Below are 13219 nucleotides of genomic sequence, written 5' to 3'. Positions count from 1 at the left end.
CCTTTCGTTTATTTTTTATAATGAGTATAAAAATGTTCTAAGCATATTGACCGGGCTACTGTATAAAACGTTAGATTTCGCTATTTTTATAAAATTAAAAAATGTCACCTCATCAATTTTTGTATCATTTAAAATATTTTTATGACGGAAGTAATGCGTTAACAGCAACAGCAGCAAAAATACAGGTATAGTGAGGACTTTTGTGAATACGGAGCAATCTGACGTATAATTTTTGTAAATATTTTTACCGTCAATTAAGAAAAAACTTTTCTAACACTTAAAATGTTTCACACTTCCGTACAAAATAATCGTTTACACATCGCCTAACCATGAATTTCTGACAATTTCGTTATTATTAACTTGGAATGAGGTCAGATAATAGTTATGCAGTGAACGTCGAACACTAATAATATATTTGTAGTTCTTTACTGTATCTGTACTTTGTAATATTTCATATTACTATCATATTTATATATATTTGTGCATAATATAAAGCATTTTTCTTTTATTATTCATCAGTTGTCAATGGAGCGCAACAGTTTGAAGTCAAACCGAGCAGCGTGGAAGTGAACCCTGGAGACACAGCTATGCTCACTTGCAAAGTTCACAACCGCCAAGGCGAATGTGCATGGCTGAAAGATGGCAAAGTGATGGGGCGCATCGATACCAAATACGAATTTTATAGAGAACCCCCTGATGGCGACTGCAGTATACGGATCCGAAATGCCAAGATAGAGGAGGATGACGGGATGTGGCAATGCCAAGTGACACAAATAGCCCTCACGGAACCAACGCTGACGGCACCTGAAGTCAAATTCACAGTTAGAGGTATGTAGCTAAAATATTTTTTATCCTGAATTACCTGCTTTTCTTATATATAACAGATGCTTCGGTAGAAGTAGGTGGGATACCAGAAATTCACCATTGGTTATTCAGGTACAGTCCCGCCGCAGTTTTGAGAGAGAATGTCCTAAAGGGGGGCTGTCCGATGCTCTCTCACCCCTCCTTCCCAACCATAGGCTCTCGATAGGGCTTTCACCTCGCCGTCTATTTTAAGTTTTCCGTGCTCCATTGCCACACAGACACTATAGGCTTGCAAACATCCATGCTTTCCCCGAGATCCGAACCCATCGGCACGGCGATCAGCTTCTCTAGCTACTATAGCAGCTGGGCAGCAATATGTAAACGCAGGTACTGTTGAAAAGTATTGGGAACGCCAAAGCGTTGCACGGCTAGGCAACTAGTAATGCCTACCCGTACTAATTACCCCTAAAAAAATGCAAGCTTTATAAGAGTTCACAATGAAAGGTTGAGAAGATGAGCAGCTGAATCTTTCCAAAGGCTCTAGAGTTTACCTATTGTGGTACATTGTGCAGTCCCGCCTTACATCTCGCATCTAGTTTTTATTAAAAATAATGATTTAGGACATAAAGAGATTACAACACAGTTTCAATACAATTTAAAATTCACAAATTAGATTAACAACATCTCTTTTGATGTTTCAAAAACAGCAGATAAACATAATAAGTAACAGATGAACTTAATGAGATCAATATAATTAAGTACTGGAAACACAATACTGTAATGATCTGTACTAATAATACTGAGGAGATGTCCACGGGGTCAAATCGCTTGGAATATATAAGTGTAGGATATTTCTGTCAAATCGTTAATAAAAGACAATACATATATTTAAATCTTCGCACCAGAGCAGATGAGCAGCAGTCTGATCGACGCGGCCAACTAGGTGCCGGTACCGTTTCGCGAATTGGCCGTTGTTGGCCAGGACACAAGGGGCGGCTGACACTCTTATGAAGTTCAATTTGTCATTGAGCAGTGCCAGTTTTATCAAGATGTCGGGGCGCTCATGTGAAGATCTAAGTGAACAGTTACCTACTTGCATAAAGGTGCCTGCCCCTTTTTGCAAGTTCGCTGTTAATGCTAATGATGCTTAGTGATATTTATGACGATGTTTATGATACTGATGATGTTCCATGAGTTTAATATATTTAACATTAGTCCCCCCCCGAAGTTTTTTTAAAAAATTTAATGTCATTAAATCTTGTTTTTTTTTCAACGATTTCATTGCTTTTTATTGCTTGAAATTCGCAGTTGTGATTAATATTTCATCTGTTTTTAAATTATGGATATCAGCTGAAAGGGCGGACGTGCGGTCCCCAGCGCCTCGGGAAATTTTTTATATTTCTGATAGCCTCTTCGTCCCCCGTTAAGGGTGTGTAAGTTGCCATACTTTACTAGCACCATTTTGTTCTCTATGCAAAAAACATCGGCAAGTTTTTATGTATCTAGCAATGACGCGTACATTGTGTTCCATAGGTGGCTTTGCAAAGGGCTAGCGGATATTATACTTCCATCCTAGTTTTGAAAAGCATTTATGATGTCACACTGTTGACTGCAGCGATGAGCTATGTTACTGTTTATGTTATATGTTAAATATACAATATAATACAATACTATACATAAATGTTTTTCTGTTATGCAAATGAAGAAAAAATTTTCCGCATTCTCTAACGTATCTGTGACGTTTCACCTCCTTTGCAACGTTAGCCGATTTATAATAGCATCTTTTTCTCTGCACAATCATTGACACCATCGTACTCAGCATACAGTATGCAATAATTGAGTTCCGGATAGACATACCATCTTCTTGCTTTCAAACAGTCTCTTTTTGCACCACGTGGTGATCCTAACCATTTTCGTTTTTGCTTCACTCATTTGATTAACATTACTTAAACTCACTCGTAATGAATTTAGTCGAAATAATACAAAATCTATCAACAATTCAAAGTTTAAGCTAGAGTTGTTTACTGATCAGTAGCAACAGTCTCATGAGCAGTCTTAGCATTGTCTCGAAAGAGGTAAACAAGTGGGAACATCAAACTCGAGTCGTAGTCCAAACAAATGTCTTATAGCAAACAAAAATTTCCGCGCCCGAACACAGATCGTGTACCAGTTAAACTTACTTCAGAACGAAAGTATACCGAGGCACCATTGCATATGAATATGTGTGCAATTATATTTATGAACATCCCTTTAGAAACTTTATTCTGAATAAATTTGTTTTCACAAAATTAAAGGCAAATAGAAACAGTCTTATTATTTAAAACTCTGCGGCACAGTGTGGACAAACCTAAAAATTTCCTTCTGTACGCACAGAAAAATTGAAGGAAAAAGGATTTATAGGTTACTCAAAGCCTTCTTTATTTATAGTAGATGGCAGCTCAACACAAACCAGTCCATATATTTTAGCCATGTTTAGTTTTTTAAGACCTTCATTTTTCAAAGAAATCTTCCAGATTATTTTTAAGGTATAAAAGGAATTGTTTGAAAAGAAATTTGTATGTTATTTTTTGGCTGTATGCTAATCTCCTTATTCTATATTAGTTTTAAATTTTTACCTTGAAATCTTGACTAAAATCAAACGGAGAACCCTAGGTGTGCCCAGACCGGGCTCACCGATAATCTAGGACAACTGAGAGTCTGTATTCTTTGTTTCTACGCATCTCATCGGCCAGTTCATTGACAACAATGCTCGTGTCAGCACTCGTTTCGAAGCTCTATTCAATCAATGTGCCCACTTTGGGCACACCCACAGAATTAAACGATAAGTGCTATCTTCACAATATTTTATTTGCGTACTCCTCTAGGCCTAATTAGACTGCCTACCTTTTTTTTAAATCAAAACTCCAACTTTGAAAGGTAGCGTGCGGAAAGGGTTAAAGCTGAACAAAAAAAACCCATCCGCTCTCTTAACAAGTATTAGGTTGCATAACATTTGAAAAACTGCTTGCATTCTAATACTTTCGACCAGGAAGCATTACTTATAATATCTTTAATCCTGCTTTCAGGCATCGCAGTGTATATTCCAATTCAGTAAGAAATTCTTTTCTTCCGAATTGATACATTCTTTGTAGGTTATGATTCTTATAATGGAAGAAGTGCATTACCCACTGCTATATAATTTTTTATGATCTCTAACTTCGAACACAAGGCATATCAGTGTTAATAAATATCCACTATGAGCTCAATTTTCATATAATGTATGATAAAACTAGAAGTTATGGCCCCGCTCAGAACAGCAGGAGGCATTAATACAGATACTTTTATTACTGAGGTTGGTTATTACCTACAAGCACATGTATAAGGATTTATTACTTTTATTGGAGGTTAAGAAGATTGCAGGGGATAAAATAGAGACCTATGTCCAGTATAAGTAAGTATTCCTGATGATGTTAATTATACAACTAAATGCGCTGGTTTCAGAGCATTACTTTTAGAAGTATTCCACTAATATCCAGAATGAAGTATTTATTTCATATATTCAAGAAATTAATAGATTTTGCATTTAAGATGAATAGTTTAAGGTATATTAACCAAAACTAGGTTGTATATAGTTCAGATTATGCTTTAAATGTATTTTTGAAAACATAATAGGAAATTAATTTCCTTGTAGAATCAAAATAAAAAATTAATTTTCTTGTGGAAATAATGTTAATAAAAATACTGAAAATTATTGTAAATTAAAAGGAGCTTGCAGTTGTAATTTTTGAGAGAAAAATCTAATTCGATATTTTTAAATCAAACTCTTCTATATAACATTTTTAACTTGAAAGAAGAAAGTTGAAAATGTGTTTTATTTTTAGATGTATAACATCGTTATCATGTATGACATTTTATTATGCAACAAATAAGAAAAAGACAAAAGCCTCGGTATTTCTGTAAGGAATTAGTGCATTTATCTGTATCCTATCGTAGTGTAAGTGGTTAAGACGTTCAGCTAACGATAGAATATCCGTGGTTCGAATCAGACGCACGACAGATTTATCACGTTTCTGCATTTGGAAAACCTAATGATCTCTTCAATCTCTACAGGTACAGGTTGCAGCAGGATCGTCATCTATGCATTAATCTATGATTATTAGGTATCATTAGACCTTGTTAATTGATAAGCTTCCGCCCAATTTTGAGAGAGAGCATCCCGAGAGGCCGTTCGACGATCTTTTACCTCCTGTTTTCCTACCACCAAATTCCCGAGATGATTTTAGGCTCAAGGAGAATTTTGTGGCCTTTTGCTGCAGAGGTATTATGCGTTTACTAATGCTCATGCCTTCGGCATTCGAACCTGGGCCCATTGGTACACAAAGTTAAATTTTCACTGCAGGAATTAATTTGAAGCTTCATGGCCTGAAACTTTGAAAATTATGTCGTCATTCTGTGTTTCGATTCTCGAAAGTCTGCGGGGTAAGAAAACCCATACTCGCCAAGGCTACTTTCCAACAACATTTCTGCATGTTAACTGGTGTGTCATAATATAATTAACGGGTACAACAGATTTCAGTGTTTTATCAGCAACTACTGCAATGGTCATCTCCGATACTGTTCTTGTAAAATTTCATAGGTAGAACTGACATTTGTTGGCCATTAGCGAATAGGACACCAATAAGGAGTGGCCAGAAAGTGATGAAACTCGGCAAGCAAAGAGAGACAGCAATTAACAATAAGTGTTCTTTCTTTCGAAATGATATGCATAATACAGAGCGAGAGCAGTGGTAGCTCAGTAGGTACATTGGTTGGTGAGGGAGGGCGGAGACGCTTGATGTTTAATAGAGGTAAACAGGTATGCGTCGCGCGCCCTCTACTAATCAGAAACAACTCCTTGGGGCCTCAAAAAGCCACCTCGAGAGTTTGTTAGGATGTTAACAAGATTATTTACATGGCCATACAAGGGCAGATTGCATTTGCTTTACTCTGTTGACATTTGTTTTTGCTATTTGCTATGGTGAGGATGCATATTCTTAATAAAATTCAAATAAAATACAAATCCAATTAAAAATACAAATACAGTTACAAAGTAATATAATTAAAATACAGGCTCATAGGTATAAAACATTCAGTATAGAGTCTTATGTAAATTTTATGGGTAAACTTATGTGTCTGCGCACGTGGAATTATGTGCTGACTTAGTATATCATGCCTTGCGAATTTTGATTAATGAGGGGATGATTTACGGTTTATGTTTTTGGTTAATGGTTGGCTAAGTAGGTTGCAGGACAACTTTGGAAGACGGTACAGTAAGCAACACGTCTAGGTACAGAGTCAATGATACTACGGATGGTGTTCTGAGGAATGGCTTTCCATTCCCTGTAAATCATTTGCCCCAGTTCGTCTTCTGAACGCGCAATGGCAGCGTTTACAAGTAGCGTGCAATCACATCCCTAGTGTGTTCGATTTGTGAGAGGTCAGTAGAGAAAGGTGGCCAGGAAAGCATCTGTACTCCTTGCAGAGTACGCTGGCTGATGCGAGCAGTGTGTGGATGCCCGACCACACACTGCTCGCATCACACTGCTGGCGTTATCCTGCTGATAAAAGGCAATGGACACTCTCTGAAGGTGAAGGAGTGTCACCGGTCACAGAACATCATCCACGTAGCTTTGGTTTGGGCCATAGCAGTGTCCTGAATACGAAATAGAGGTGACCTGGAATCGTACACAATTACGCCCCAAATCATGATGTCACGTTGTCTTGCTGCCGGATTGGACCTGTCTCCGCATACACGTCACATTCGTGCTAGCGATTATCACTGGAAAACAGAAGCGTAACTCATCTGAGAACACGACCCTGTGCCATACCATAGTCCCCATCGCTCGAGCCCGGAACCTTTGCGGACGTTGGCGTCAAAGATGTCTATGGGGTCTATGGCAGTCTTCTCAACGGACGCTACGAGTGCAGACCACTAGCCACCAAACGACGGCAAGTTGTTCTGGTCGATATGGGAACATCCAGGGTGTCTTGAATATGCTGCAGAATGGAAGTAGAAGTGACTTGCGGGAACGCCACCGCTTGTCGGCGGATGCGTCGATCCACGCGTATATTACTCTGATTGCACCGGTACCCCTCGAACTTATCACATTTCCTTGTTCCAACCGTCGTCTCCGCAGCCGGTGCACTGTGGACGTATCCAGATGTATGTCAGCTTAGATTTGCCATATGGATCAACTGCTTCCGTTGTCAACGGCCTGGCATTCTCTTCTATTACACGCGTTCGAGACAAGAACAAATTTGCTACGATAATTTCCCTAGCAGAAATTAACGGCATGAAAACTGAACATTCTGCAGGTTCTTTCCCTTATATCTTCTTAAACGTGCGCTGGAGAGCTGCGCATTTTACATCATTTGCATAACTCAGTGATATGCGTCTACGCTGAATTTTGCACAATTTTCGGGCCACTTCTTCTTGGCGTTGCATTTTCAATGTCGGGTAGTATAATTTAAACAGAAAATAACAAGATTCCGAATTCCAGAAACTAAAATAATGAGCTTTGCTGCGACGCTGCTATCAGTATGCCTGTAATTGTTCTTTTCTCTTCTTAAATCACATAGAAATTAATCTAAATATGGAATTATTCTGTTAAAGATTTTTTACTCGTAAACGTTGCCAATAATAAAAAATAATATATTAAAACAATATTTGTGGTAGGGCGTGTCATTGCCTAGTATTAGAAATCATTGAAAACAATTTTATTAACTTCAAAATTACCTTGAGTGCTATGATAAACAAAAGTGTTTAAGTAAGAAAAAGTAAGGGTGAGTTAAACATATTTTTAGTACATACTAAAATGTTCATATTGTATTTTTATTACATATGGTAGAGATCTACGTCTTTGCTGGACTTTAGCTGCATAACTACGTTAAGAGCCTCGTCGTATCCTATCATCTTGAGAAAACTTTGGGATCCGAAAGTAAATTTTCAACTGGGAAAGTTTCTATATGATTTGGTCTGTAATATACTCTGCCTGTTAGACTATTTCAAGATGAATGCGGTCATAGTTGGCCTGCGTAATTGGAATGTGCAGATTAGCAGGACTTATCTTCTCAATTTTTTAATTCCTGTTGTGAGTTGTTTTAAAATCTATTGAGCACTTTGTTGACTTTACTTCGAATTGAGTCTCATGAAAGAGGAATGGTACGTTGTTTTTGCTTATGTACTCATATAAAGAAACAGAATATATATGGGGCCATATATTGGGAAAATCAAAGAGAAAAAAGGGCAAATAACACTTATCAAACAAGGAAAGACGATACGTTTCTAAACTCTTTTGATTTTTGTGTTTATGTATTAAATAGTGGTCTCAAAACCGCGGTCCGCGGGGTCTCAAAGTAATTTTATGCGGGTCGCGAATGTATTTAAATTTTGTATTTCTTGCAAATACGGCTCTTAAAGTTTTAGAGGTGTAAAGTATGGATTGAGGTGTAAAAGTATTGGGAATTCGTCTTTGTCACTGTGTACTTGTACGCCAGGTCACGTGACTTGCGTAATCTGGGAACATTTTCTACTTTCGTGCACTTTGTACACTTAGTTTGTAAGCCGACAGCTGGTGGTGCTTCTGTCAGTTTTCCGGTTGAAGTAAGTTATTTGGTTATTAATTCATCATTTCGAAAGCATTTGAAACAAATGTCCGTTTAAAATGTAATATTCAGCTGTCAATACGTTTTAATTACAAAGCATAGCCAACAGAAATTTCTTGCAGGTTCTAACCTTCTAGATTTCAGGTAGAAAATAAACAAAATTTTTTTGTGCTGTTATTATTATTATTATTATTAATGCATGTTTTAATAAATCATCAGTAAGCGAAATTTAAAATTAATTAATTAATCTTTTGTTTAAAATGTTTTTAAAATTTTGTTAAAAAGAAATGTTCTGACCCTTCACCTGGTTTCAGATCGAGTATTCGACCCGCATACAGTTCGAATTTAAGATAAAAAAGTTACGTTACGTTACGTACATTAAAGTAACTCAAAAAGATTCGGCTAAAAGAATATTTTTATTACTACATAATTGTTACTGCAGATTTAGTAATTCGAAGCTTAAATTAGCGAAGGTTTTTTAGTACAGTAACCTTAAGCTGTTACATCTTTTACTGCACCAATCAGCAAACATTGTGTAGTCTAAAATATTTGTTATTACTTCGAATGGATTACATATCAGAGCATCATTACGTTCCTGGCTTGGAAAAAATCTAAAGAAAAGTGCTTTCCAAATTTTCTTTCCATTAAGCTAACACGCAAATGATACCATACCCATGAATGTGCTAAATATTCAGAACCACGTAGGTTTTTAAAAGGAATTGCTGGGCATAAACTCGACCAAAAGCTCACTTTTAGGTCCCCCATCCCAAACCATCAATCACCCCTTAAAAATTCCTAAAAGTGGAACTACTTGCTTACGCCGGCGAATGAATAATTTGCATGTTTTAATAGGGCGCAAAGTTGTGCTTCGCCGATGGGAGTTCTTAGAGTCATTTATCAAACTACTGTTGTTATTCTCCCTCCCCAAGACCACCCCTCTTGCGTATCTTCGAAAACTCTTTGCGCTGTATGAATAAGCAATACCCGGTACTCAATGACATAATGATAATGATGAAGCCATGGTGCGCCCCAGGACGGTTTTTCTCCCTTAACTTCCTAACGCTTAAATGGATCAAGAAAGCTTTTTCGTACGTTGGAACGGCTTGCGGTTGACTCTCCGATGCTTAATTTGCAAATTTAGGGGTGGTGTAATGGGGTATCCTTCTAATATCGGCTTTCAGCGTCGCATAATCATCTTCGTCCATGAGTTAGTCGGAAAATCCGTCGAGCGGGTACTTGATACTGAGAGGTGTCCGTTGACTGTTGATAAATTGGAAGAAAATTAAGACAGTTAGTTAGGATAAACGAAAATAATTTTCTTTCATTTTGCCTGATTATTGACACCGTGCGTGGCAAGATGACTATTAAATAATTTAGTTTAAAAGTGTCTTCTTGCGGATACGGTTACCATACGTGAAAAAGGACTCTGTACGTTGTGTTCTCTCATTCCGACACAAATTTGTTGTAATTGGATATTATTGTATATCCATAAAGTAAGTGCTAGTTGTTTTTATGATTGCAGAATGTGAATGAAGTGCGTATATAATTTACTATCATTTCATGCAATTTGACTTACGTTTTATACATGAAAATTAGTTTAACAATCTGTAATGTTAAAATCTTAACGAAGGTGACTCATTTATCTATATCTGTTTGTACATTTATACATGTGCCAAATCTACATTACTGCTGACATTTGAACGGCTTATTATTTGCAAGGATAGAATAATATTTCAGTGCTTAGAATTAAGTTAGATATCTTCGCGTCCCGGAATACTATTTAAAATTTATTTCTTGCTACACTTGCAAAACAAATCAGCTCAAGTTCAATAACGGTAACAACATATTTAGAATATTTGTGAAATCTGAAGCGGAGCTGTACAGTTAGTGCAGCGTCCTCACAATAGGTTTCATGTATAACTTAATGGCAAAAATGATAACAACATTAGGGGTAATATGATGCCACTTCTAGTACTGTCGCTTTAATATCATTTTCAGAATGTTTAAATGCATTTTAATATTCCTAGATAACTTCAGGAAAGTTGCTCAGTATTTCGGAACAGTTGTTGAATATATATTACAATTATGTTTATATTCTTTCAGAACCACCAATGCCACCTCGGATCGAGGACAACACAAATGTTCTTCCTCCTGGTGAGCCCTATCCTACCCAGGCTGGTAAGCCAAAACGCTTGCATTGCATCTCCAGGAAAGGTAACCCTCCTGCCAAGCTGAAGTGGTTCATAGAGGATACAGATATCACGACCATGTCCAACCAGACGAATGCCACCGATGTGGACAAGGCCAAGACGTGGCAGGCTGTAAGCGTCCTCGACTATGTGTTCCAGAAGGATCATAATGGCAAACTTCTAAAATGCGTTGCCATTCATGCGGCTTATGAGACACTTACCAAGGAAATTAAACTACCACTGGAAGTGCTGTGTGAGTATTTATTAATATAAAGCTTTTGAGCCAAACTTAAAGCAACTTAGATAAACAAGCAACTTACAAATTTTGAAAGACTGATTTTATATATTATCTCAAATTCCAAATTGAAATTATGGCATTTAACTTTTACTAACAAACCATGAGGGGAAGAGCAAATGTTATTTAATTTACTTCCTTTCTGTCTCTCTTCGCCACGAGGTTCGCTCATTCCAGAATTTATAAAGATTTGAGTGCAATCAGTTTTACTGTAAAGAGATAGAGAAATTACGAATAGGTGTCAGATTTGGGCTGTCTTGCCGGTAAAAGAAACGTTTACTGGCGATATTTATGCTGGTCTTCCTGTGAGCATTGTAGACTGGGATTAGATCCTGTTACCTAAATGTGTGTTTAAATTTCTGTCGTGGTGAAGGCAAGCTTTATTCTTTATTCAACTTATTGAATTTATAGCCATTTTGAAAGGGAGTTTTGAGACTAAACCAGGACCAGGCTGACTGGTACATTTATGTTTGCGTATTTTAATTTAATCCCTCACTGGTGATGTAGAATAAACTTGAAATGTTATTATTCTTTTATTATTCTTTGTCTGTTGTTTGACTGTTACATATTCTAGGAGTGAAAATTCAGCTTATAAAATATACGTAGAATATTATTTTTATGGTAATTGCCGCAGCTGAGTTATCTGAAATCCACAAGAGTTGTTATAATTTGAATCAAGCTAAAAGAAGCTATATATCCTTATAATATAACTTATGATCTATTGTACTTTAGAAGAAATTACACGGTGCAGAAATGTTGTTCTTGAAGCAGAACTTAAATTTTTAAAAATTGTATTTCACAGCACTTTATTACTTGGAATTTTAAAGCTGTAAAAATACTTAAGCAATGCTTACAGGTAATCTTTCAGTGTTTTTAAGCGTTTTTCATTAATCATCAACGATAATTTATCTTCCAAACTTAAGAACAGATTAAAAAGTTCTGCTAGTTTGAAATATTTTCTACCCTTCCAGATAACGCCCTCACATTTGGTTGTTTCATGGTTATTTTATTTATTTTTTTTTATTTCTGTGAAATTGCTTCTTGTTTTTATTTTTCTTTAGATTCAAATTTTTTAAACTATAAAATCCATTAAAAGAAGGAAATCCTGTTGCATGCTGAACAGGAAAAAAGGAAAAATTGTATGCTAACAAGATAGAAGTTTTTTTCCCCTCCTCAAAGTAGTATCTCTTTCATGTAGTATCTTTTAGAAAATATACTAGAAAAATCTCAGATATTCTTTTGAATGAATATTTTAAAACAATTATGGGATATTACAGAATTTTACAACGTTAATGATTGAAGTTACGGGAAATTTTTGAAGTTTTATTTCTATATTGTGGGTGTCATTTTGAGTGCATATTTTCAATCTTTGTATGTGCGTATATGTAAGGAAGTTTTATATTTCTTCCTTGGTTTCTGAGTATGAAATTTTATTTTAATTCTAGATTTTTGAAAATACCTCTCAAATGTCTTAAATATCTAATAATAATATAATAATGAGTATTAAATCAAATTTGAACTTAATATACTATGTATTCTCTAATAGACTTTTATAAATTGGCTTTTGCCTATCTAGTACTTAATCGCGTTTAAGAGTTACCGAATGAGTAAACCATTGGTACTGGTAGTTTGCTCAGCATTCGCTTCCCATAGAATGGACTGGCTTCTTGATTTTTTTCACGAGTAGAACAAATTACGCACCAATTTTCAATTCTCACAAATTCACACTTCTTACAAATTTGTAAAAATCACTTATATTACAATATAAGTCTTACTTATATACAAATATAAGTGATTAAATATAAGTGATATAATTGTAATACTTATATACAAAGAGTTGTATGGTATTTATACCATTAATTAAATAGCCATTGTTTATTTACAGTTAAGCATACATATACATATATTTTCAAAGTTTCAAGATGAGGGACAGTGACCTAAAGTTATGCACAATAGTTCATATGTATGTTTTGGATAATTCCTTGGTTCATTGGTTATATAAAGTTTATTACCTTCGAATGTTCAAATGTTTCCGAAATATAAGTTTTCAGATTATTAACCTATTATATATTTTTGTCTAATAGGTCTGAATTTCGGATTTAAATTTAGAACTTCAAAAGGGCAGTTATTTTGATATTATTCTTTAACCCAGTGCCTGTTACCAGAGATATTACGATCTGTCCTTCGGAGGTTCAGCGAGAAATCACGATTTTCAAGTTGCTTTGATTATTGGAGAACCTGTGTGATAATATCCCAGTGCATAGATCATGTCGCGGTATAGTGGATTTCGTCTATATTATCTATAAGT

At 35.9% G+C, this 13219-nt stretch overlaps 1 protein-coding gene across 2 annotated transcripts in view; it reads left to right on the top strand.

The window, feature by feature from the left end:
• LOC118183052 (kin of IRRE-like protein 1) overlaps positions 1 to 13219 on the top strand; it is a 795633-nt gene that overhangs the window by 450425 nt on the left and 331989 nt on the right. For both annotated transcript variants that reach the window (XM_085820807.1, XM_085820808.1), the window contains exons 2-3: positions 520 to 828; positions 10531 to 10869. In XM_085820807.1, coding sequence (XP_085676933.1) covers positions 520 to 828; positions 10531 to 10869 — 648 coding nt within the window. The remainder of the gene's footprint in view (positions 1 to 519; positions 829 to 10530; positions 10870 to 13219) is intronic.

The sequence above is a fragment of the Stegodyphus dumicola genome, chromosome 7 (genome assembly GCF_044657685.1).
Source record: "Stegodyphus dumicola isolate Sdum_Otavi_A_Nest chromosome 7, ASM4465768v1".
NCBI lineage: Eukaryota > Metazoa > Arthropoda > Arachnida > Araneae > Eresidae > Stegodyphus > Stegodyphus dumicola.
The sequence above is the reverse complement of the archived record's forward strand: the minus strand, read 5'-3'. Positions and strand labels throughout refer to the sequence as shown.